This window comes from Jaculus jaculus, chromosome 1, assembly GCF_020740685.1.
Source record: "Jaculus jaculus isolate mJacJac1 chromosome 1, mJacJac1.mat.Y.cur, whole genome shotgun sequence".
NCBI classification, from domain to species: domain Eukaryota; kingdom Metazoa; phylum Chordata; class Mammalia; order Rodentia; family Dipodidae; genus Jaculus; species Jaculus jaculus.
This window is the reverse complement of record NC_059102.1, coordinates 169,555,395-169,580,869: the sequence shown is the minus strand read 5'-3', so window position 1 is coordinate 169,580,869 and position 25,475 is coordinate 169,555,395. Positions and strand designations below refer to the sequence as shown.

General features: G+C 39.4%; 1 protein-coding gene across 1 annotated transcript; it reads right to left on the bottom strand.

The window, feature by feature from the left end:
* Positions 1 to 825: 825 nt before the first annotated feature.
* On the bottom strand, positions 826 to 24,402 carry LOC101618150 (olfactory receptor 1440-like). Its single transcript, XM_004667584.2, has 2 exons — positions 24,315 to 24,402; positions 826 to 1,793 (listed from the first exon to the last, which is right to left on the bottom strand). The coding sequence occupies exons 1-2, from the start codon at positions 24,400 to 24,402 to the stop codon at positions 826 to 828; spliced, it is 1,056 nt and encodes a 351-aa protein (XP_004667641.2).
* Between the last annotated feature and the right edge of the window lie 1,073 nt (positions 24,403 to 25,475).

Sequence of the window (25,475 nt, the reverse complement as noted above, 5' to 3'; positions counted from 1 at the left end):
TAGCTTCAGTTGATGTTTTGTCACCCACAACGCAGGTAACACTAGTGCTCCTTCCAAACTTATCTTTGGTTTTGGCTTGCTCCACATGCAGGTGCCAAGTATTGTGGGAACTTTTTCAGAAAAGATATGAACAAATGTCTACTCACCCAAGATAGGGCACCAATGACAAAAGCAAAAATCCCATTCAAGTGCAGCTTGGTGAAACAAAGACTTTAGTCAAAGGCATATGATGAGGCTTACTTGCAGGAATATGAGCAACTTGTGGGTGACTACACCCCTCAAGGAAAATATCCTTCTTTCCCAGCAACTGCTAATTATCTATAAATCTCTGGGAAGGAGCAGACCAAGATCCCTATTACATATTTCCTTAGCAGCGACTAGAGGGCAAAGTCTAAAATGATACTTTTCACCACATTCCCATCTCTGCCAATTGGAAATTGCCTAAGCACCTCAAGGATTGAAGTCTCAAAGTAGCCATTATACTGCTTGAGATGTGGTGATGGGAAGTCTTTGGGTTTGTCCCCATTCCCTGGCTTGCAGTCTAGAGTGCTGAAAGTAAATGTAAAGGTAAAGAATTAAGATTTCTACTAGAAATATAAATCATGAATCAACTGCTCAGTGAAGTCAGTGCTGGAATGGGATATGAGTCAACTGCAATACAGAAAAGTCCTGGATTGGAATAAACTGGGCCAGTCTTGGAATTAGATGAGTTGATTTATTTTCAATATGTCACATTATCAGTGGGGTTGAATCATATTAAATCACTTATCTGGCATAGTCTAGAATCTTTCAAACAGGAGGGTCACTAGCATACTAGAACATTAATTAACAGTGGCAATAGGAAACACACCTCTTCTTACTCCTCTTAAGAGCATCTTTGATTTCCTTGTTCCTCAGACTATAAATCAAAGGATTCAACATGGGAATCACCACAGTGTAGAAGAGAGATGCCATCTTGTCATAGTTCTGAGAAATGTCAGAGCTGGGACGCATGTAGACACACAATCCTGATCCAAAAAAGAGGCTGACTGCTATCAGGTGAGAAGCACAGGTACTGAAAGCCTTGGACCTGCCTTGTACTGAACTAATCTTCCAGATGGTGGCAACAATATAACCATAGGAGATCAGGATAACTAACACAGATGCCACCCCAAAAATCACGGCTATCACAAATTTCATGACTTGCAGGAAAAAGGTTTCAGAGCATGATAAGACTAATAATTGAGGCAGGTCACAAAAGAAGTGGTTGATAATATTTGGCCCACAGAAAGTGAGCTGAAGTATAGCATACAGTTGGATCAATGAACCAAACACACCAGAGATATAGGCTCCAGCCACCATCTGCACACAGAGGGAAGGGGACATGGTGGTGGTATAAAGCAGGGGGTGACAGATGGCAGCATACCGATCATAAGCCATGGCTGCCAGAAGACAGCACTCAGTCAGACCCAGGCTAGAAAAACAGAAATACTGCATAGCACACCCTATAAAGGAGATGGATTTAGGCTTCTGGAAGAATCCTGAGAGCATTGTGGGGGTTGTAGAGGTAACATAGCAGAAATCTAAAAGTGATAAATTGCTGAGGAAGAAGTACATGGGTGTGTGTAAGTAAGGGTCAATCCTAATCAGAATGATAAGTCCCAGATTGCACATAACCGTGGAGAGGTAAGTCCCCAAGAATACCACAAAGAGAGCACTTTTGAGCTTGGGAAGATCAGAGAATCCCAAAAGAATGAATTTGGTGATGGTGGCATTACTCCTTCCTCCAGTTATGATCTTGGAGCTTCTTAAACCTGCAAAAAGATATATGGGTTTAAAGTGGACTATTTTAATATTGTGAAATTTATTGTTCAGAATATAGTGTTGGACAAAATAATTACCTGCAGCCAAGCTACGTTAATAATACAAAAATTATTCTGAAAACTGTGGTAAATTCTACTTCTTACCACCTCTTAATAGTTTGGGTTATACTCTTACAATTATTTCCTATACACACAAGCAGGCATTGTTAAATTTTTGTTTAAATATCAATGCCAATTCAAACTAGTGTGACAATATTTTTGCTATATTGTTATTAACACTTCATATATTTTTTTAATTTCAATGAACTAATAATACTGTTACAGATAAATATTTCATGTTTTTTTAAATGCTTTATTTGATTATTTATTTTAGTGAGAGAAAAAGAGAGAGAGGGGGAGAGAAAGAGACAAAAAGAGAAAAAGAGAGAGAGAGAATGGGTGCACCAGTGCCTCTAGCCACGGCAAATGAACTCCAGATGCATGGACCACCTTATGCATCTGGCTTACATGGATACTGAGGAATTGAGCCTGGGTCCTTAGGCAGCATTTCTTTACTGATCTACTTACATATATTTTTGCACTTGTATTTTAAGATTATTGTATTTATTTATAAGATCTCTCTCTGCATAATAATAATTCATTGTGTCCCTCATACATGATAATTATTTCCCAATTTTACTACATATTATCAGTATAGATGATAAGGCATCTTACTATACATATTCACTTGATTTTTAGCTATTCAATTTTGTATGCTTTTTACAGTCCTGGTCTTAACATTCATTATGCTGAAAAATAATTATTTATACAGTCCAATAAGTTTCAGTTGTTTTGTGCTTTACTGTATTCATTTAAAATTTCTAGAATATTTTCATGGATATTGTGTCAACTCTTTTGTGTTTTAATATATATGCATTTAAATGTTCTGAACTATTTTAATGTGTATTGTGAAGTATAAATCTGAGTTTATTTTGTTTTCTTTTCTAAATTGAGTACCATTCATCCCAATACAATTAATTGAGTGATTTCTCCACTGATTAAAGTTGCCTTGATGGTAGACTCATATTTTAATAACCTTCTGCTCAGCTTTTGATCAATTAGTTCATGTGCTATCTGTTCGGTCCTATAGTATTTTCTAGTTATATGTCACATTTTATTAGTTATTTATATATTTTTAAATGCTTTATTTTTACTTATTTATTTGAGAGAGAGAGAGAACGTAGGTTGTGCCACCTTGTGCAGCCAGCTTATGTGGGTCCTGGGGAATTAAATCTGACTCCTTTGGCTTTGTGGGCAAGCACCTTAACCACTAGGCCATCACTTGATGACTGATAAATACATTCTCATTATCCACAGAGATAATTTTGATGATTTTCATATCTATTCCTTCAGGCGATGTGTAGACAGAACCCATCAAAGCAAATAAAATTGGGATCCTCATTGCATTTTATTTTTCTTTGGTTTGGAAAGGGGAAAATATTATTACTGAGGAGGAATTGAGAAGGTAGAAAGAACTCCCATACTCCTGGACAGGTAGAATTACTATTGTAAAAATGGCAATTCTACCAAAAGCAATATACAGATTTAATACAATACCAATAATTCTTCACAGAGATAGAAAAAACGATCTCTAAATTCATATGGAATGGCAGCAGGCCTTGGAATCCAAACATACCTTTAGCAAAAGAAACACCTCTGGAGGTATCACTGTACCAAATCTAAAGCTATAGTGCAAAGCCATAGTAGCAAAACAACAATAACAACAAAAAAAAAAAAAACCAGCATGGTACTGGCATAAGAACAGAAATATAGACCAATTGAACAGAACTGAAGACCCAGAACTTAGGTCAATTAACTAATTGCTACTTTATCTTTGACAAAGATACCATTAAAGCAATTTAGAGAAAAGACAGCATCTTCAACAGATGATGTTGGACAAATTGGATAACAATATGTAGAAAAATAAAATTAGACCCTCTCATGTCACCATACACAAAAATCAAGTTGTGGTGGTTTCATTCAGGTGTCCCCAATAAACTTAAGTGTTCTGAATGCTAGGTTCCTAGCTGGTAGAGATTTGCGAATTGATGCCTCCTGGAGGCAGTGTATTGTTGGGCCTGGCTTATCGGTGTTACAGCCAGTTTCCCCTTGCCAGTGTTTGTCACAGTCTCCTGTTGCTATTGTCCACCTTATGTTGGCCAGGTGGTGATGTCCACCCTCTGTTCATGCTATTGTTTCCCCGGCCATCATACAGCATCCCCTCAAGACTGTAAGCCAAAATAAACCTATTTTTTCCCACAAACTGCTCTTGGTTGGGTGATTTCTACCAGTAATGTGAACCTGACTGTAACAGTAAAATGGTACCGAGGAGTGGGGTTTCTGCTAGACACCTGGCTGTGTGGCTTTGGCCTTTTGGAGCCAATTTTCAAGAGGAATGTGGAAGGATTTGAAACCGTGGCCTAAGAGATGCCTTGCAATGCTGTAAGTACAGCTTGATGGACTATTCTGATCAGAGTTAAAAGACCTGAGTGCAGGGCTGGAAAGATGGCTTAGCGGCTAAGTGCTTGCCTATGAAGCCTAAGGACTCTGGTTCAAGGCTTGATTCTCAAGGACCCACGTTAGCCAGATGCACAAGGGGGCACATGCGTCTGGAGTTTGTTTGCAGTGGCTGGAGGCCCTGGTATGCCCATTTTCTCTCTCTCTATCTGCCTCTTTCTCTGTCTGTCACTCTCTAATAAATAAATAAATAATAAACAAAAAATTATTAAAAAAGAGTGCAGTAAGAACTATGGACTGTGAAGTTTGGCTTATGAGGATGAGAAAGAGCTTTGTGGGGACTGAGATACAGGCAGTTTGTGTGAAAAGCTGGCTATTATGCCCATGTCCTGAGAAGTTGTGCAGAGTTGCTTTGTATAGAAATGAACTGGTATGAGCAGAGGGATATGGCACAGAAAGAAAAATCATTGGGTGAGCTGCTGCCCATTCAGCTGCAATTGAGAATTATAACCTTTGAGATTGGGCCAGCTGACCTGCACTGGGGCAACAGGAAGAATGTAGACTCTTTTGAAGGGGCCTGGATGCTCAAGGAGTGTCCTGTTCTTCAAAGTCTGCCTTATTCCCCCTTGGATTAACAAATTGGCACCCTACCTGGTGTTGTGAACAATAAAAAATGCAGGAAAGAGAGGGTTGTTGAATTTGCAACACATCCTGCGTTTTGGAAATGGCCATGGGCAGTGTGAAGCAGGTTTGCTGGATGCCTGCATGGAGACCCCACAGGGTCATGAGGGTGAACCGTGGATTGCAGTGGAGACCCAGTAGAGATGCCAGGACCATGAGATGGCTGCTAAGGAAAGCTACCAGCCCCAGATAAAGTTTTCTAGGACTGTGAGCAGCCTAGCTGGGGCTGGGGTGGGGGAGGGGCGGGAATGGAACTCCAGAGACTTGTTGCTGGTCAGAATTATCAGACTTTGAGATTTGTCATTGAGTAGAGTTGTTGGACTTGGAACTAGAGTATGATGTTTTCCCTGTTTAAATCATGTATTGGTTGAATATTTCTTTGCTATGCCCAGTGTCATTTTTTGCAGTGTGAATGTTTATTCTGTGCCATTGTGGATTTTTTTGATGTTAGTTTTTGGTATTATGGCTCAAAGACCTTTTATTATGGGGATGTATGAACATCATTGGAAATTGAGTTTAAAAAATTGGGGACTTTTAAAGTTGGATGAAGGTATTCCATTTTATGTCATGTATGATTATCAGTTTATGGCGACTAGGGGTGGAATGTGGTGGTTTGATTCAGGTGTCCCCCATAAACTTACATGTTCTGAGTGCTAGGCTCCCAGATGATGGAAACTTGGGAATTAACACCTCCTTGAGGCAGTGTATTGTTGGGGAGAGCTAATGGGTGTTATAGCCAGTTTCCCTTTGCTATTGTCCACCTTATGTTGGCCAGGGGATGATGTCCACCCTCTCTTCTCATGCCATTGTTTCCCCTGCCATCATGGAGCTTCCCCCTCAAGTCTGTAAGCCAAAATAAACCTTCCCAAAAGTTGCTCTTTGTTGGGTGATTTCTACCAGCAATGCAAACCTGACTGCAACAGAAGTCCAAATGGATTAAAGACTCCCATATGAGACCTTTAACTCTTTTCCTACTTGAAAAAAATAGGAACTCTCTATGATATAAGAGTGAGGGAAAACATCTAGAACAAAACAACAGCAGCCCAGGAAATTAAACAATCACTCAACCAGTGGGATACCATGAAGCTAAAAAGGTTTTGTACAGACAAGCATACCATAAGCAGAATCAATAGATTACCCACTGAATGGGAGAAAAATCTTCCCCATCTATACCACTGAAAGAAGCCTAATATCTAGAATCTACAAAGAGCCCAAAAAACTAAATTAAAAAAATCAAAAAAATCCACTCCAAAAGTGGGGCAGAGAACTTAATAGGGAGTTCTCAGAAGAAGAAATACAAATAGCTCACAAACATTTAAGAAAATGGTCAACATCCCTAACCATTAGAGAAATGCAAAATAAAACAACAATGAGATTACTCCTTACTCCAGTAAGTATGGCAATCGTTAAAAAAATCTAACAACAACAAATGTGGTTAGGATGTAGAGAAAGAGGAACCCTCATTCACTGTTGGTAGGAATGGAAACTTGTACAACCACTATAGAAATCAATATGGAGATTCCTGAAAAGGATGACCATAGAGCTACCAACAGACCTAGTTGTTCTCTTCCTGGGAATTTACCCCAAATGCTCCACGCATTACTACAGAGCTAGTTGCTCAACTATGTGATATATCTATACAATGGAATTCTACTCAGCAGTAAGAAAAAAAATAACACAATGAAATTTGTAGAAAACTGGTTGAACTTGGAACAGATCATACTAAGTGAACTCACACAATCACAGAAAGACAATCATCTCATGGTCTCACTCATCTGTGGTACGAACCCAAATTAACCAGAGTTGCTGGCATACCTAAATGATATCTTGAGGCTTGGACAATAGGAAGGGTAGGGTTTGGGGGAAGGGTAAAGGTGGGGGGGCACAAAACTGAACCCAAATTGAACTGGTACTACAGAATCCTATATCCTGGAAGTTAGAACCCTCAACAGGACCTTAGGGGGAGCACCTGAATCAAGGACTCTGGAGAGGGTGAGATGAAGCCTAACCTTAAATTTCTCCTGTTTTCTTCTTCCTTTATCGTTCCTTTTCCCTTGGCACTGGCCTGTAATTCCTTGTACCAGGACACAGTTAACATCCACAGTAAGCTGCTAACCAGAGAGACCTTAAACGTCTCCCAAAACAAACAAGACAGACTTCTGTCATAACACTTGATTACCCACCAGAGGTTAATGGTAACACCTTACTGCTGAAGATACCATATGCTGTCAGCACAGACCTTGGAGAGACCTGGCCCAAATCTGGAAGAGATCCAGTCCCCAGATGATTAGCCCATCTAGTGCTGGAAGGCACTACATGAACTACTGGGGGAATGTGGCCAACATCTGTTTGAGCAACTCAAAGTCTAAGCTACTCATAAGCAAACAACATGACCTGAAGCTCACCCAAGTGCAATAGTGGCACACAGCCATGGTGGGTCCAACTGCTCTTGGATTGACTAACAGATCCATTCAGTGGAAAGGACACTATATCTGGAACTGAGAAACAAATCAGAATCATATCCAGAAAATTGATTTTGCTTCCCAATGTCAAACTCCAACTAATCTTGGGCTATAGCCCAAGGTCTACACCCTTTAAATTCTCTCTAAATTAATAATGCTTACCCCATTTAACTGGTGCTGACTTCACTCTGAACGTTCTGCTTCTCTTTTTGGATGGGAGCTGGACCTGAGGAGATAAACAACCCAGTGCACTTCACCCCAGACCCAGCTGAAATGACAGAGGAATTGGGGAAATGAGCAAGTGCTGCTTTCTTAGTGAGCCTTATATCAGCACAAGGGTGAAGGAGACACACTGAGGACACTCAACACCTACCAAAGCAGAGATCCAGAGGCTCCTTAGAGCCCATCACTGAAATAGACTTAAAATGCACCCAACATAGAGAAAGGAAGTACTTAATATATGTAATATATATATGTAATATATGTAATATGTAATAATATATGTAAGTACAATGATTGAGATGGGGAGGTAATATGATGGAGAATGGAATTTCAAAGGGGAAAGTGAGGGGGGGAGGGAATTTCCATGGGATATTTTTTCATAATCATGGAAAATGCTAATAAATTTTGTTAAATGCACCCAACATGACTCAGGGAATTTTGCAGAAAGATTGTTAGAGCCACAAGTTGGGACATTATGTACAGAGACATTGCCTCTCTCCCATAACTGACTGCTTCCCCTACAATGCATGATCCATAATCCCCATAGGGTTGGCCTGCATCCCCACTGAGAAGGTCTCTTCAAAAAAGAGGCAGGAATGAGGGAAACAATGGTAGTAACATGTGTTGTTTGCATACTATGTCCATATCTAGTAAAAATAAATTACAAAAAAACTAAATCCAAAATGAACTGCTACCCTAGAAACCTTTATCCTTGCATACAAACTAAAAGATGTAACCCTCAAAAGGAGTAAGGGATGAGCACCTGAAAAGAAGTACCCTGGTGATGGTGGGATTAAGCCTAAACTTAAAAGAAATATTTTTTTGTCTCTGGCCTCTAACTCATAGTACCAGAAATTGGTTGCTATCCACATTGAGCTGTTGATTGGAGAGACCTACAAGGTCCCCAAGTCAGGAGATCTTTCTGTCAGAGTTCTTGACTGTGCTCCTGAGGCAAAAGGTAAGACAGTATTGTGAAGACATCATATGCTGCCAACACAGAGCATGGAGAGACCTGGCTGGTATCTGGAAGTCCTGAGATTGTTAGCCGTCTACTGCTGGAAAGCTGTACATGAGCTACTGGCGGAAAGTGGCCAACAATGGTCTGAGCAACCAGAGGTCTAAGCTACTCAGAAACAAACTCCCTGACACAATCTATACACCAGTGCAATAGTGGCACACAGCCTTGTTGGGTAACCAATAGCTTTCAGATTGGCTGAGAGATCTGCTCAGTGTAAAGGAAGCCATATTTGGAACTGTGAACCAGATCAGAATCCTATGGAGACAATGATTATGCTCTCCAGTATCAAGCTCTCACTAGTCTTTGGCTAAAAGAGGGGTGACATACATCAAATTCTTCCTAAATTAATAATGCTTATTCCAATTAATCTATGCTGACTTCACTCTCCATTGGAGAATCTGTTCTGTTTCAGTAAGTAGTGAGACTGGAGGAGATAAACTACCCCTCACACATCAGCCAAGCCACAACTGAAACCACAGAGGAACTGGGGAGTTGAGCAAGAGTGCTGCTTCCATACTGCATCTGATAATCAGATCCATGGTGAAGGACACAGACCCCGAGGATACTCAACACCTACCAGAGCAGAGATCCGGAGGCTCCTAAGAGTTCGTCAATGAAGTAGACTTAAAACTCACCCACCATGGCTCAGGGAATTTTGTCAAAGAGGGAGAAGAAAGATTCTAAGAGCCACAGGTTGAGATGTTATGCCCAGAGGCATTCCCTCCACCCCAAAATAACTGACTGTTGCTCCCGCAATGTATAAACCACAACTTGATAGGGAATACCTGCAACCCCACTGAGGACGGTCCCCTGCAGAATGGGGGCAGGGACGAGGGAAAAGAGGGTATCCATACAAAATATGTTGTTAATAATAATAATAAAAGATTTAAAATAAAAATTCCTTTTCTCAGTTAGTAAATAAAGTTATGGGAGAGATAACCCTAAATCGTCATTAAGTATTACAGCACAATCAGACATTGACGGAAGCACCTAGGTCTGGTGGTGCCTGCTCTGCAGTCGCTGTACTAGTCCAGTATGTCTTCCCTTTAGTTTCCTCATCTGCAATATGAGATGCTTGTAGCTATTCTTGTTACCTCAAAGGGATTTTTTAACGTACAGGACAGCAATAATTGTAATAGGAAGCCACACTGAAAAAAATGTGATCTAGTACTCTACAACACCACTAATGTGATTTCAAAAAAGACATTAGCTACCAGCCAGGTGTGGTGGCGCACACCTTTAATCCCAGCACTTGGGAGGCAGAGGTAGGAGGATCGCTGTGAGCTTGAGGACACCCTGAGACTCCATAGTGAATTCCAGGTCAGCCTGGGTTACAGCAAGTCACTACCTCATAAACAATAACAACAACAAAATAACTATCAAAGAAAAGGGTTTTTTAACTGTCTAGGAAGAGGAAATAAACAGTCAATATCATTTGTTCATATATCTAAAGGCACAGCAAGATGCAGGCTATGTTCCTATAGCAAAATTGAATTATATGTTACTTATGCTTAGAACACCTTCAGTTAGGATAAAAAGATTATATTGGAAGAATGCATCGAAAGGTTACACTTCAGGAAATTGGATAAATGATTCATTGATTCATTGAAAATGAATGATTCATTGGAAACAGTATTACAGTATCACTGGTGGCACCTTTTGTGAGGTCTGGTCCCAGGATGCCTATGTCCTTGAGATCCTGACACTGTAAGATTAGTTTGGAGATAATTTCAGTGAACTTTATCCATTTGTATTCTTCACATATTTTTAGTATTTTTGTCTTTGAGAGAGAGAGGGAGAGAATGGGTGTACCAGGGCCTCTAGCCACTGCAAATGAACTCTAGATACATGTGCTACTTTGTGCATCTGGCTTTGCATGGGTACTGGGTAATTGAACCCAGGGCATTAGGCTTTGCAAGCAAGTGCTTTTAACCACTGAACCAGCTCTCAGACCCATGAAAAACTTTTTAGTGAAAAAGTAAGCATAATTTTAATTTGTCCAATGCATAAATGCCTTTTCTTTTTTTTTAAAGGTTCATGAAGTTTTGTTATTATTATTATTTGAGACAGAGGAAGAGAGAGAGAATGGGTACATGAGGGCCTTTAGCCATTGCAAATGAACTCCAGACACATGTGCCACCTTGTGCATCTGGCTTACAAGGGACCTGGAGAAACTAATCTGGATCCTTGGGCTTTTCAGGCAAGCGCCTTACCCACTAAGCCATCTCTCCAGCCCCCATATATGGCTTTTCTAACTCATTAATGAGCCAGTACAATAAAATGGAAATATTTAGATGGTTATTATTTAAAAGAGTATCCAGGACTGGAGAAATGACATGGTGGTTAAGATGCTTTCCTGAAAAGCCTAATGATGTGTTTGATTTCCCAATACCCAGCAAAGCCAGATGCACAAAGTAGCACATGTATCTGGGGTTCATTTGCAGTGGCTAGGAGCTCTGGCGTGCCCATTCTCTCTCATTCTCCCTCTCTCTCCCTCTCTCTCTCTCTCTTTCTCTTTCTCTTCCTTGCAATAAAAAAATTTTTTAAATTAATAATATTTAATATTATAATAATAATTTAATATTTAAAAATTAAATAAAAGAGAACCCAGCAGAAGAGAAGGGTTACATAACTGGAAAAATAAAAAGGCTATGTCATGTTGATTCCTGCAGTTTCTCCTTTCCAATTCATCTTCTATTTTTACTTCCTATTCTATTCAAGATGGAATCTACAGCCTGGAATGGTAAAGCAAGTGAGGCTCCTTCACTCTCCTTTAAGTCTGTGAAATGGATTGGCTGGCCAAGTAACATTAGGGTAATTCCATCATATGTGACATCAGAGGGATGATGTCAGTTATAATGCAGTGTATAGACTGAAAGCATTAAAGATCAAATTAACATTCTAATTTTTTTATTCTAGGAATTCACTGCAGGCACCATGTTTTCAGAATACCATAAAAATAAGTTACATAAAGTAATCTTAGAACTTTGTAAACAAAGATACACAGTCATTAAGAAACTGTCATTTCTATACTTTTGGATAACCAACAAATAGCAGTAATAAATTATTCACATCCAAGCCGGGCATGGTGGCGCACGCCTTTAATCCCAGCACTCGGGAGGCAGAGGTAGGAGGATCGCCGTGAGTTCAAGGCCACCCTGAGACTACAGAGTTAATTCCAGGTCAGCCTGGACCAGAGTGAGACCCTACCTCGAAAAACAAAACAAAACAAAAAAAATTATTCACATCCTTACAACCCAAGGGATCATGGCAAGATACCAGGCCACTTAACAGTTAAGAAACAAGGAATCATTCCCTTATTTTTGTTTTCTACCTGTCTCTTGTAATATAACAAATTGTTAAAGTCTCTTAAATGAAATTTTGTATCCTGTGAGTTAAGGACATTGGTTTCTCTTTAATAATAAAGTCCAAATTAAATCTTTCATATGAGTCACAAAAAAATGTTCCCCTCTTGCTATACAGATGATATGATGTTTGTTGAATATTTAATATCTGCAAGGCGCCAAATAAGACTATCATCTAGGAAGCAGTAGAAGGAAGATTAAATAAGTTCTTCAAATGGCTCTTGAACAATTCATTATTACTTCGTATATACTTTCAGGAGGGAGAGCAAAATAAATAGTTGATTTAATTTATACACAAAGCATAAAGTGAATCATATTTTCTCCCCTACTTTGCCAAACTTTCTGTTATGGATGTGTAACTCCTAACTCTACTGCACATGTGCATTTTTCTGATACAGGGAGAGTCTCACTGCTCTCATTTCATTTTTATGAGTTTTAACAATAGACCTTAAGCTATAATATCAGGCAATTATAATTTCCTCAAAAAATGTTTGTTTAAAGCCAGGCGTGGTGGTGCATGCCTTTAATCTGAGCACTTGGGAGGCAGAGGTAGAAGAATCGCTCTGAGTTCAAGGCCTCCCTGAGAATACAGAGTGAATTCCAGGTCAGCCTGTACTAGAATGAAATCCTACCTCGAAAAACCAAAGAAAAAATTTCTTTGTATAATCCCTAATATATTAGTTATATATTACTGTGTAAAAAAAAACAGATCAAACTTATTTGTTTACAATAAGCTATCAAGTCTCACAAATCTCTTCGTTGGCTGGACATGTCATAGGCTGGATACGTGGGTCCTTCTCATGACCCTAACCAATTCAGATGACTTCATGGTCTAGTCAGATGGGACTAAATGGCTTAATTGTAACCTCACCTACTTATTTGGTGCCTTACCTGGGATAGCTGGGAGTCCTGAGATTTCTCTCCACATAGCTTATTGTCCATAATGCTAGTAGGCATGATCTAAGAGTTCCAAGTGAGCAAAAACCAAGATCAAGCATCTTTTAGGAAACTGACTACATCATACTTGGTTTCCCACAAGGAATAGATGGTAAGACCGTTTTGCTGAAGACTCCACATACTTGGGCTGCAAGGTCACTGAGAAATCCTGCTGGAGCTGAACTGAAAACCTCCTCCATGTAGACCAGCTGATAAAAAGCTGGAAAAAGCTGTGCTGCATGCCATTCAATGGGAGATAGAGAAACCATCAGTGAAGATAATCAACAGTGGGCACTGCAAGTCTTAAATTTGGCCAGCCAGGCCAAATGAGCCAATGGGTACAATAGTGGCACATCTGTTATGGGAGAAACCAACCAACGCCCTCTAATTGGACTGGAGGCCCGCTCCATGGGAGGGAATACATCCCAGATACTGAAAGCCTACAACAGGAATGGTCATGAGCCCTAGAGGTGTAACATTTGCTGATGTCTTGCTAAATGTATGTACTATGCTCACCAAACTGCCCAGTAAGCAGTTCTCTTAATGTTCATAGTCATATAGTAATGCTATTCTCACTTTTGGTTAGAGAAGCTTCTCTTTTCAGATGACAGTGACCTTGTGATGACTCAGAAGGCATCATGGTGCTGGGAAGAAGTGACAGAGGAGTGCTCAGCACTGCAATATCTCTATCACACCTTCCAAGGCTCAGAATTCATTGCGAAAGAGGTGGAAGAAAGAATGTAAGAGCCAAAGGAAGGGTAGGACTCCTTACAACATGCTCCTCCAGACACAAAATGGCTTGGATATCCACGACCTCACAGTGCCTGACACTACCTACAAAAGACCATCATAATAGGAGGAAAAGATCATGACATCAATATAAAAGAGAGACTAATTGAGAGAGGGAAGAGATATGATGGAGAATGGAGTATCAAAGGGGAAAGTGGGGGGAGCGAGGGAATTACCATGGGATATTGTTTATAATTATTGAAGTTGTCAATAAAGAAAATAAATTATTTTCTTATGCATTCTGCCAGTTACTTAAGAAACTATCTTGTTTTGAAAATATCTCTTTGAAACTAGGTAGTTTAATCATAAAGTTACTTTTGATGTGATAATTTTTCTAGAAATGTTTTGAGAAGAATCCTAAAATGTTAAGAAATTATTTCTTCAATATCTTCAAGTATAAATCTATTCATTTTAAATAATTCCTGAAATGTCATTAATTTCCTACTTACAAACTCCATCTGACCTAGTAATTGTAATTTTTATCTTCCTAAGTCTGTCTGATATGAAATATCTTACTCTGTGATTATTTGTCTGATTTCTTAGATAAGTATCATCATTGTGATCAATATAGAAAACTACTCCATAAGCCATGGTATGTACCAGGTATTGATCTAACCTTACTAGGGAAGAAACTTTTCCATGGGGTTGTGGTTTATGCATTGTGGGAGCAATAGTCAGTTATTTGGTGGGCCGGGGGAAGAATGCCTCTGAACATGATGTCTCAACCTGTGGCTATTACAATCTTTCTGCTTCTGCAAAATTCCCTGAGCTGTGGTTGGTGATTTGTAAGTCTTCTTCAATGCTCTTAGGATCTCTGCTTTGGTAGGTGTTAACCATCCTCAGGATCTGTCTCCTACACCCTGGTGCTGATTATCAGGAATAGCATGGAAGTAGAGTTCTTGCTTGTCTCCCCATTCCTCTGTGGATTCAGCTGTGGCTGGGCTGAAGTGTGAGAAGTTGTTTATCTCCTCAGGTCTTCCTACCTTTGGGACACAATAAAGGCAGACCTAAGAGGGAAATTTATAGCATTAAGTGCTATATTAAGAAATTAGAAATGTTGCATATAAACGAATTAATGCTTCACCTTAAGGCTTTGGAAAAAGCAGAACAAGCCAAACCAAAAATCAGTACATGTGAATAAATAATAAAGATCAGGGCAGAAATTAATTAAACAGAAACAAAAACAATCCAAAGAATCAATGAAACAAAGAGTTGGTTCAAGACAAGAGACACACATAAGAGGGATACAAATTGGAAAGGAAGAGATCAATTATCATTATTTGTAGATGATATGATTCTATACATAAAGGACCCTAAAGACTTTACCAGAAAACTGTTAGAGCTGATAAACACTTTTAGCAATGTATCAGGATACAAAATAAGCATACAGAAATCAGTTGCCTTCCCATATGCTAAGAACAAACATGTGGAAGATGAAATCAGAGAATAACTCCTATTCACAATTGCATCAACAACAACAACAATAATAATAATAAAGTACCTTTGAATAAACATAACCAAGGAAGTGAAGGATCTCTGCAATGAAAACTTTAAAACACACATGACGGAAATTGTAGAAGACACTAGGAAATGGAAAGACATCTCATGTTCTTGGATTGGAAGAATCAATATTGTGAAAATGGCAATCTTACCAAAAGCAACCTATACATTTAATGTAATCCCCATCACAATTCCAATGGCATTCTTCATGGAAATAGAAAAAAACATTCGAAAATTCATTTGGAAACACAAAAATCCTCAAATATCTAAAACAATTTTGAGCAACAAAAATAAGGCTGGTGGTATCACCATACCTGATTTCAACCTATATTTTAAAGCCATAGTTACACAAACAGCATGGCACAAAAACAGACATGTAGATCAACGAACAGAATAGAGGACCCAGCTGTAATCCCAAATTCCTACAGCCACCACCAGATCTTTGACCAAAATGTCAAAATTATTCATTGGTTAAAAGACAACCTCCTCAGCAAATGGTGCTGGTAAAACTGGACATATATCTGTAGAAGTATGAAAATAGATCCATATCTCTCTCCATGCACAAGAATTAAGTCAAAATGGATCAAAGACCTTAGTATCAGACCTGAAACTCTGAAACTGCTAGAGAAAAAAGTAGGGGAAACCCTTTAACATATTGGTCTTAGCAAAGAATCTCTGAATATAACCCCAATTGCTCAGAAAATAAAACCACAGTTCAACTGCTGGGATCTCATGAAATCGCAAAGCTTTTGTACAGCAAGGGACACTGTGAATAAAGCAAAAAGGCAACCTATAGAATGGGAGAAAATCTTTGCCAGCTATACATCTGACAGAGGATTAATCTCTAGGATATACAAAGAACTCAAAAAACTAAATAAAAGAAATTTGAAAAAAAAAATAAGGGCTGGAGGGATGGCTTAGCAGTTAAGGTGCTTTCCTGCAAAGCCAAAGGTCAGAGGTTCAATTCCCCAGGACCCACATTAGCCAGATGCACAAGGGAGCACATGCATCTGGAATTCGTTTTCAGGGGCTGGAGGCCCTGGCATGCCCATACTCACTCACACTCTCTCTCTCCCTCTCTTCCTCTCCCTCTGACTCTAATAAATATATAAATAATTTTTAAAACTCTATGTAAGTGTAGATGGTAAGAAACTATTGCTAAATATTCCACATACTTGGGCTGCAATGTCACTGAGAAATACTGGTGGAGCTGAACTGAAAACCTCCTCCATGTATACCAGCTGACAGAAACCTGGTAGAAGATATGCTGCATTCAGTTCAGTGTGAGAGAGAGAAATCACCAGTGGAGATACTCAACAGTGGACACTGCAAGCCTTAAATTTGGCCAACCAGGCCAAATGAGCCAACAGGTGCAATAGTGGCATGTCTGTTATGGGGGAAACCAACCACTCTCTACTTGGACTGGAGTTTCAAAGGGGAAAGTGGTGGGAGAGAGGGAATTACCATAGGATGTTGGAGTTCTATTCAATGGGAAAGAAAAATGAAGTTATGAAATTCACAGAAAAATTGATGGATCTGGAAAGGATTATATTGTGAGGTAACCCAGGCCCAGAAAGCCAAATGTCACATGTTCTTTCTCATATGTGGAATCTAGCTACAAATATATAGACTTGTGTGTGAGCTGGAACCACAATTCAGTAGCAGAGGCCCATAAGCTAGAAAAAGGCTATAAGGGAATGAGGAGAGGGAAGGACTTTAGGGGATAATATTGTATGTATCTAAGAACAAGAACAGATTACAGGGAGGGGAAAGGCCTAAGCCAGGTCAAGGGAAGAGATTGTATAAAAGAAGGGTGGGGGAAGGGTCAATAAAAATTCAAGGTATTCTGAATAAGACATATGAAAATCTACTCTCTTGAATAATGGCACATCCAGAAGCCATAGATTGTTACTAAAACGACTTTCAGTGCCAGGGATGGGATACCTTCCAGTGAGTTGTTGGCCAGGGAGGTCCCTGTTGCCTCCAAAACATTACAGGCTATTGCCAAGGCCCTTGGTTTCCCATGAGAAAGATATGGTAAGACCCTATTGCTGAAGACTTCACATGCCTGAGTGGCAAAGTCACTGAGAAATCCAGCTGGTGCTGAGCAGAAAACCTTCTCCCTGTAGTCCAGCCAGCTGAAAGCTGGTAAAAGCTGTACTATATGCAGTCTTATGGGAGACAGAAGTCATCAGCGGTGAAAATAGTGGACACTGGAAGCCTCAAGTTTGGCCACACAGGTCAAATGACTGAATGAGTGCAATAGTGGCATGTCTGCTCTGGGGAAAACCAACTGCTCTCTAATTGGACTGAAGGCCCACTCTATGAGAGAGAATACATAACTGGTACTGAAAACCTAATCAAAAGCCTATAGTAGGGGAGGTCATGAGCCTTAGGGGTATAAAGCCTGCTCTAGTCTGAATATATGCATATATTATTCTCACAAAATTTCCATAAAAGCACTACACTTAATGCTCATATTCATATAGTAATGATAATCTCACTTCTGGTTAGATAAGCTTCTCTTTTCAGATGGCGATGACCACTGGGATGACCCAAAAGGCAACATAGTGCTGAGAAGAAGGGAAGGAGGAGTGTGAGGAGTGTCCAACACTGAAATAGCTCACACCTCCAAGGCTCAGGGTTCATTGCAGAAGAGGTGGCTGAAAGAATGTAAGAGCCAGAGGAAGGGTACCACTCCTTACAATGCAGTTGTCTGGACAGAAATTGGCTTTGATATCCAAGACCTTGTAGTGCCTAGCAATACCTACACAAGACCCTCATAATAGGAGAAAAAGATGATGACATCAAATTAAAAGAGAGACTAATAGAGAGAGGGAGGGGATATGATGGAGAGCAGAGTTATGAAGGGGAAAGCAGGGCAGAAGAGGGAAATACCATGGTATAGAAGTTGGCAATAACATATATATAAATTTTAAAATTAAAATTGAATATGATAAAATATAGATATGAATTGAAACGACATCATTGTTGTTACCATAGTCATATGAACAATTTAATAAAACCATTTCAATGTTTTTAACAGAAAAAAAAAAGACTATTGGAGAGATGTCTTAGCAGTTAAGGTGCTTGCCTGCAAAGCCAAAGGGTCAAGATTTGATTTCCCAGGGCCCACTTAAGGCAGATATACAAGTTGGCACATGTATCTGAAGTTTGTTTGCAGCAGCTGGAAGCCTTGGTATGCCCATTCTCTCTTTCTCTATCTCCTCACCCCCCCCCCCTCAAATAAATAAGTAAATAAATAAAGACTACTGCTAAATCCAAGTAAGATAGATGGTGACTTCATCAAAGAGATTACAATGTCTCAGGAGAAGCAGACACCAAACAAAGAATTATGATGAAATGAGTGAAGCATTAGTAATATGAGCATTAGAATATGGCATTTATCTAAAGATCTCTGAGAAAATACTATTCAAGACATTTTATTAGTAGAGGTTAGATGCTGGGCCTGGTGATCTAGGTTTGTAGTCCCAGCAATTTAGAAGCCTCAGGCATAAAAATCATGAGTTCAATAAAATAAGATGTTGGCCTGGAGAGATGGCTTAGCAGTTAAGCGCTTGCCTGTAAAGCCTAAGGACCCCGGTTCAAGGCTCGGTTCCCCAGGACCCACGTTAACCAGATGCACAAGGGGGCGCACGCATCTGGAGTTCTTCTGCAGTGGCTGGAAGCCCTGGCACGCCCGTTCTCAATCTCTCTCTCTCTCTCTCTCTCTGTCTCTTTCTCTCTCTGTCTGTCACTCTCAAATTTAAAAAAAAAAACATTAAAAAAATAAAAAATAAATAAAGTAAGATGTTTCGGGGGGAAAAAAGTAAAAAGAGGACTGGGATAAAGCTCAGTGGTAGAGTGTTCACCTTGCATGCAAAAAATCTTAGGTGCAATTCCAAGTACCACAAAAAATGTGGGAAATAAAGGAAAGCGGTTACTATTTTATAGGAAACATAAGCTATGGAGTTAAAGTCAGAAAGTTATGCATTCAAGTGTGAGCTCTGACACACGAACAAATGTCTAGAAGCAGCTACTCAAAGCCTCAGCTTCCTCAGTTGTAAAATGGTCATAGTGCAAGCAACATTTTCTTATTGTGTTTTAAGTGTCTGTCACGTTGTAAGTTTGCAAAAGTTACTTCCTATAAACATGTCAACACAAGGTACCAAAAATGTAACTGTGGGCTGAAGGGATGGCTTAGCAGTTAGGCATTTGTCTGCAAAGCCAAAGGACCCAGGTTCAATTCCCCAGGATCCATGTTAGCCAGATGCACAAGGGGGTGCACGTGTCTGGAGTTTGTTTGCAGTGGCTGGAGTCCCTGGCACATTCATTCATTCTCTCTCTCTCTCTCTCTCTCTCTCTCTCTCTCTCTCTCTCTCTCTCTCTCCCTCTTCCTCTCTGCCTCTAAATAAATTTTAAAAAAATAAAATATTTTTTTAAATGTAGTAGTAACATCCACCAGAATTATGCTCAGTAATGGAAGATGTAGATTATACTTTCAGCTTTGCCCTATCACAAACTCATGTCATGAACACACTTGCTCATTGAGAAGCACCACCAGTTGGTAAGAAATCTAAATGAATGGAGAAGAGCTTTTGTGAAAAGTGATTCTAGATAGGATTATAAATAAACATGAACTTCAAAATAGACTTGAAAGGTCAGAGGTTTGAGGCAACAGTATTGGCTGAGATCCTGAACACTTGTAAACTTCAATTTCTTCACTTGTGAAATATGGAAACAATGATTATTTGCCTGCTGCGTAAGTGCAGAGTGCATGTGAAATACCTCACACACTCCTGGCGCAAAGCAGGAGATATTACTTTGTAATGGTTACAAAGATTACTTTGAAATTATCTGGGATAGAATAGGTTTCCTACAAATATTCCATTTTTACTGCTTTTCCAGTACTCAATTCATTCTAGTATGGCAGGAAATGGCATCTTACATACTTCTTATGACACACAGATGGCATGCAATAGTTTTCCTAAGCTGTTTCAAGAGACATTTTCGCCGGGTGTGGTGGCACACACCTTTAATCCCAGCACTAGGGAGGCAGAGGTAGGAGGATCGCCAAGAGTTCAAGGACACCCTCAGAATACATAGTGAATTCCAGGTCAGCCTGAGCTAGAGTGAGACCCTACCTTAGAAAACCAAAAAAAAAAAAAAAGAGAGAGAGAGAGAGACATTTCCATGTACCTGTGGTTAAGCTCTTTCTTTCCTAATCATGAATATCAGTCCCAAGACAATAATAATGCACACTCAGAAATTAATCTTGTTGGATTTTACACTTTTTAATGATTTTAATAAATAATTGCATACCATTGAAAAATCACAAAATATTCTTAATATGTTATAAATAAATTAGATATCTTAATATTTTGAGTATGAAAATCTATGGGTTCACAGATATTTTATTTCTCCTCCCCCTTTTCTTTTTACTTTAATTTATTTGAGAGAGACAGACAGAGAGAAAGGAAGAGAGACAGAGAATGGGCACACCAGGGCCTCCAGCCACTGCAAACAAACTCCAAATGCATGTGCCCCCTTGTGATCTGGCTTACATGGGTCCTGGGGAATCTAGCCCCGAACCAGGGTCCTTAGGCTTCACAGGCAAGCGCTTAACCACGAAGCCATCTTTCCAGCCCTCTCCCTCCCTTCTATTATCACTAGGTAATACTGGAAATCTTATCCCTAGAATTAAATACTAGCATACAGAACGAAATACTGCCAGTTAAACATTTCCAGCACTTTTCAAAAAGTAGCCACTTGGCAAAATACTCAAGAAATTAGTCTATTTGGAGAAAAAAAAATCAAGTGAATTATGTGTTTGGTACCTAAGTTGGGCTAACTTTTAATTGACTAAGCTATTTTATTTTTCTGTAATGTGCTCCAGAAAACCATGGTGAAAGTAATGACGAATGTGTGTGTATAGCATTGTGTTTCACTCAAATATGGGATAGCTTCTATGAAGTGCATCATTAAACAATTTCATTGTTGTGCAAACATCATGGAATATTTACACAAACCTAGATGGTGTGACTTACTACAATGGTTAGGCTGTGATGGCCTATGGAGTCATAAACAAAACGACGTGATGTTAAGTCAAGCAGAGGGAAGACTGCAGTGAGATAGCTGGTAAATGTCAGCTGCATGAGGCTGGTGCTGGTGTGACGGAACATACTGTGCGTACTACTGATATGTTTATAAGCGGAAGAGTACAAGCTAAAATGATAAAACTACAGGATAGTAAATACATAAACCAATAGCATACTTGCTTATTAGATTATCAAGTATAATGTATTGTACATAATTGCACAACTATACTTTTCTATGACTGACAGGTCACTTCAAACCAAAAGCCAGAGAGATTTGCTCAACCATGTTTGTAGCAGCTCAATTCGTAATAGCTAAAAGCTGGAATCAACCCAGATGTCCATCATTAGAAGAATGGATAACAAAGATGTGGTATATCTACACAATGTAATTCTATACAGCAGTAAGAAAAAAAGACATAAAGAAATTTGAGGAAAAATGGTTGAACCTGGAACAGATCATTCTCAGCGAACTTACCCAATCACAGAAAAAAAATCGACACATAGTCTCACTCATCTGCAACACCTAAACCGAATCTGCCAATGATGCCTTACATACCCAGAAAGCAACTCATGGACTAGACAATAAGATGGATGGGAGGGCGGGGAGGGAATCAAAGGGTGGAAAACAGTAATCCGGACCCAAACGGCAATGGTACCATAAAATTCTACTTCCTAAAAGACAGACCAAATGGCTGAACCTTCACTAGACCCTTACAGGAAACACCTGAACCACAAGACACTGGAGAGGGTAGGATCAAGACTGACCTAAATCTCCTACATCTTCCTTCCCTCCCTCTCCCCCTCTCCCCTCTATCTCTCTCCTCTCTAACTCTTGTATATTAGCTATCTTTTTCCTCAATTTCTTAGTGGACACTGACCTGTAACCCCCACTTCCAGCTTGGGCCTACCATCCACAATGAGCTTTTGATCAGAGAAACCTACAAGGTTTCCCAAAACAATGACAGACTTCTGTCAGAGTACTTGATGACCCACCAAAGACCAGTGATAAGACCCTATTGCTGAAGACTCCATACACAGCTGACGCGTAAAATGGAATGACATGGCTGGAAGCCAGGAGAGAGTCAGTCCCCAGACAGTCAGCGTGTCTAGTGCCAGAAGGCGCTACATAGGCGACTGGGGGAAATGACCAAGATCTGTCCAAGCAACACATTGTTTAACCTAATTAGCAACAAATAACCGGATGTGATGCCCACACAAGTGCAATAGTGGTACACAGCCATGGTGAGGAATCAATTGCTCTTGATTTGGCTAACTGATCCACTCAGTGGTACTAGACCCTTAGCTGGAGCTGGGAAACAAGTCAGAACCATACCCAAACACAAGCCCACTCTACAATATCAAGCTACCATCAATCACGGGGTATAAGAGGGCCTACACCTATCAAACTGTCTATCAAAAAAGTAAGTGTTATCTCAATTTTCCGGGTGCTAACTTACTCTCCGTTGGAGAATCTGCTTCTCTTTTCCAGATAGATGCAGATCCTAAGAAGAGAGCTGCCCCAACATACCTCAAAAGGGGCCCAACTGAAACTAAGGACAACTGGCGAAATAAGCAAGGGTGATGTTTTCCTGTGAACCGGATACCAGCACAAAGGGGAAGGAGATCAACGCAGAGAAAAATCAACTCCTACCAAATCAGAGAGCCAGAGCCTCAGAGGCCCCCAACACCTCAGCACTGAAGCAGACCAAAAATGAACCCAACATGGCTCAGGGAAATCTTGCGGAAGAGGGGGCGGAAAGAATGTCAGAGTTACATGTTGGGTCATGATTTGCAGAGACATTTATCATACTAATAACTGGGGGCTAACTCCACAATGCACGACCCATTTTCATTAACAAGGAGGGTCTAATGGGAGGGGGTAGATCACAGATGAGCCTAAATAATGGTACCAAACTGCCTGTATTCACTGAAATGAAAACTAATAAATTAAATTTAAAAAAAAATTGTCATGAATGTTGTAGAACACCAGTAATTAATTATATAATTAAGAAATATTTCAGCAATAATGTAAGGCCTGACCCTTTATTAAATCATATACTTTTGACAATAAATAAATAAATAAATAAATCACAAAAAAAATAGTTTTGTTTACACTGATATCACCACAAATATGTGGATAATATTTTGCTCTACAATACTGCAGTGGCTACTCTAGCACTCAGCCAGAATTTTTTAATTCTATTATATTCTTATGAGACCGTCCTTGTATATTTGGCTGCTTGTTTGCTGAAACACAACTATGTGTCACATAACTGTACATTTATGCCCTGTAAATTTATATGTGTATAGTATGCATAATCATTTAAATTTAAAGCCACCTGTTCTTTGATATTGTTACTCACAATTAACACTTACTTCTTTAAATCTTCTCACTCCAACATTTTATCTTAGAGTGGAAATATATGTATCATTCTTCTTCCCATTCTAAAGAGTTAGAAATTTTAGTTGATGTAAAGGGTTGGTTGTGACACAGGAAAGCATATGTCTCAAGCTATGGTGACTGACCTCAGAGTGCACAGTTTTGTTTTGTTTTTTCCTTATTTGTTTGTATGTTTGAGGCAGCATTTCATTCCAGCCTAGCCTGACCTAGAATTCACTTCATAGCCTAGGTGTGTCTCAGGCAAAAAGACAAGATAATTTATGAATAGGAAGCTTTGGGAAAACATGCAGGTGTAAAGGAGGGACGTTCATACACTGGGGAGCAGGTCACTGAGCACTGACATTACTGGCCTTCCCAAGATGACCTATGCTGTACCTGCTTCCTTTGACCACCTGTCTCACACAGGTGTTTGGGAGAAAGGCAGGCCACTGATGTCTACTTACTCCACTGCAGTGTGGGAAGTGTGGCAGCATCTCCTTCCCCATCCCCTTCCTGAGCTGGCCTCCCATGTGCAAGATCCTGGGGAAGGTTATCGAAAACTTACTCTCCACCATCTTCCACAGTAACATCCCTACAGGAAGATCTTTCTCCTCGAAAATGTGCGGTGAGCGTACAATCTCCCATACATCCATGATAAGATAGTCTGCTTCCACATGGGGTTCACTTAAATACCTCCTCTTATCCAGGATATAGAAAGAGAGCTAATTAACTTACTGACCAAGTAATTGATCTCCAGTGTAATGGTCACAGGCAAAGTTGGATTTCCCCCGCTGTTTGCATTTCACTTTATGGAGCTTTCATTCACAAAGTGTCTTTAGAACAAGAAAGCACTATCATACGGATGCACTTTGTATGTCCTTTAATCTGAAACATTTTGTTATGAATGGATTGTCTTCTTGTCTATCACAGGGGGGTGTTAGAACATGTGTATCCCACTCAAAATGCCACCACTGCTGTTTTTAAATGATTCATACACATCATCGTAAACTTATCGATGACTACATGATGTTCCACTTTAAATAATTCAACTCTGTTGCACATTTTCATCTATTGGATTTTAAATGTATGATAAGTTTTTGTTATGATAAATGATTCTGGCCAGTACAAAGATAATTTTAATAAATTCCCAGGAAGGAGCACTTTTTCCATTATTATAAATCTGTTTTCTGAATTATTTTAACTTTCACTTAATTTTATTTAATTTAATTGGTTCACATGAATTATTTTGCTTTGATTTTTTTTCTATTCACTTTAAGCAATGTTCTTCCTTAGTCAAAGACCAAATAAGTATTTACCTATTACTTATCAATTTTTTCTTGGCTTATTTTTAATAACTCAAGTAAGGAGATTTTTCTTCTTAGAGATTTCTATTTAATCTAAAAAGCAATTTTAGTTTTTTCCAATAATTTGCAATACTTTTACCGTACACTAAAGTAATAAGTCCATTTGAGTTTAATGGTGTGTCTCTATGTTAAGTATTACAAGCAGGGTTCAAAACTGACACATATTCTGCATATGTCTGTGTGCATATATGTGTGTGGTGTGTGTATGTATTTGCATGTGTGAGCACATCTTTGTGCATGCAGAGCTCAGAGGTCCATGTCAAATGTCTTCCTTAATTACTCTTCAATTATTCTTTAAGACACGGTTGACCTAGAGCTCACCAATTCACATAGACTAACTAGCCGACAAGCCACACTGATTC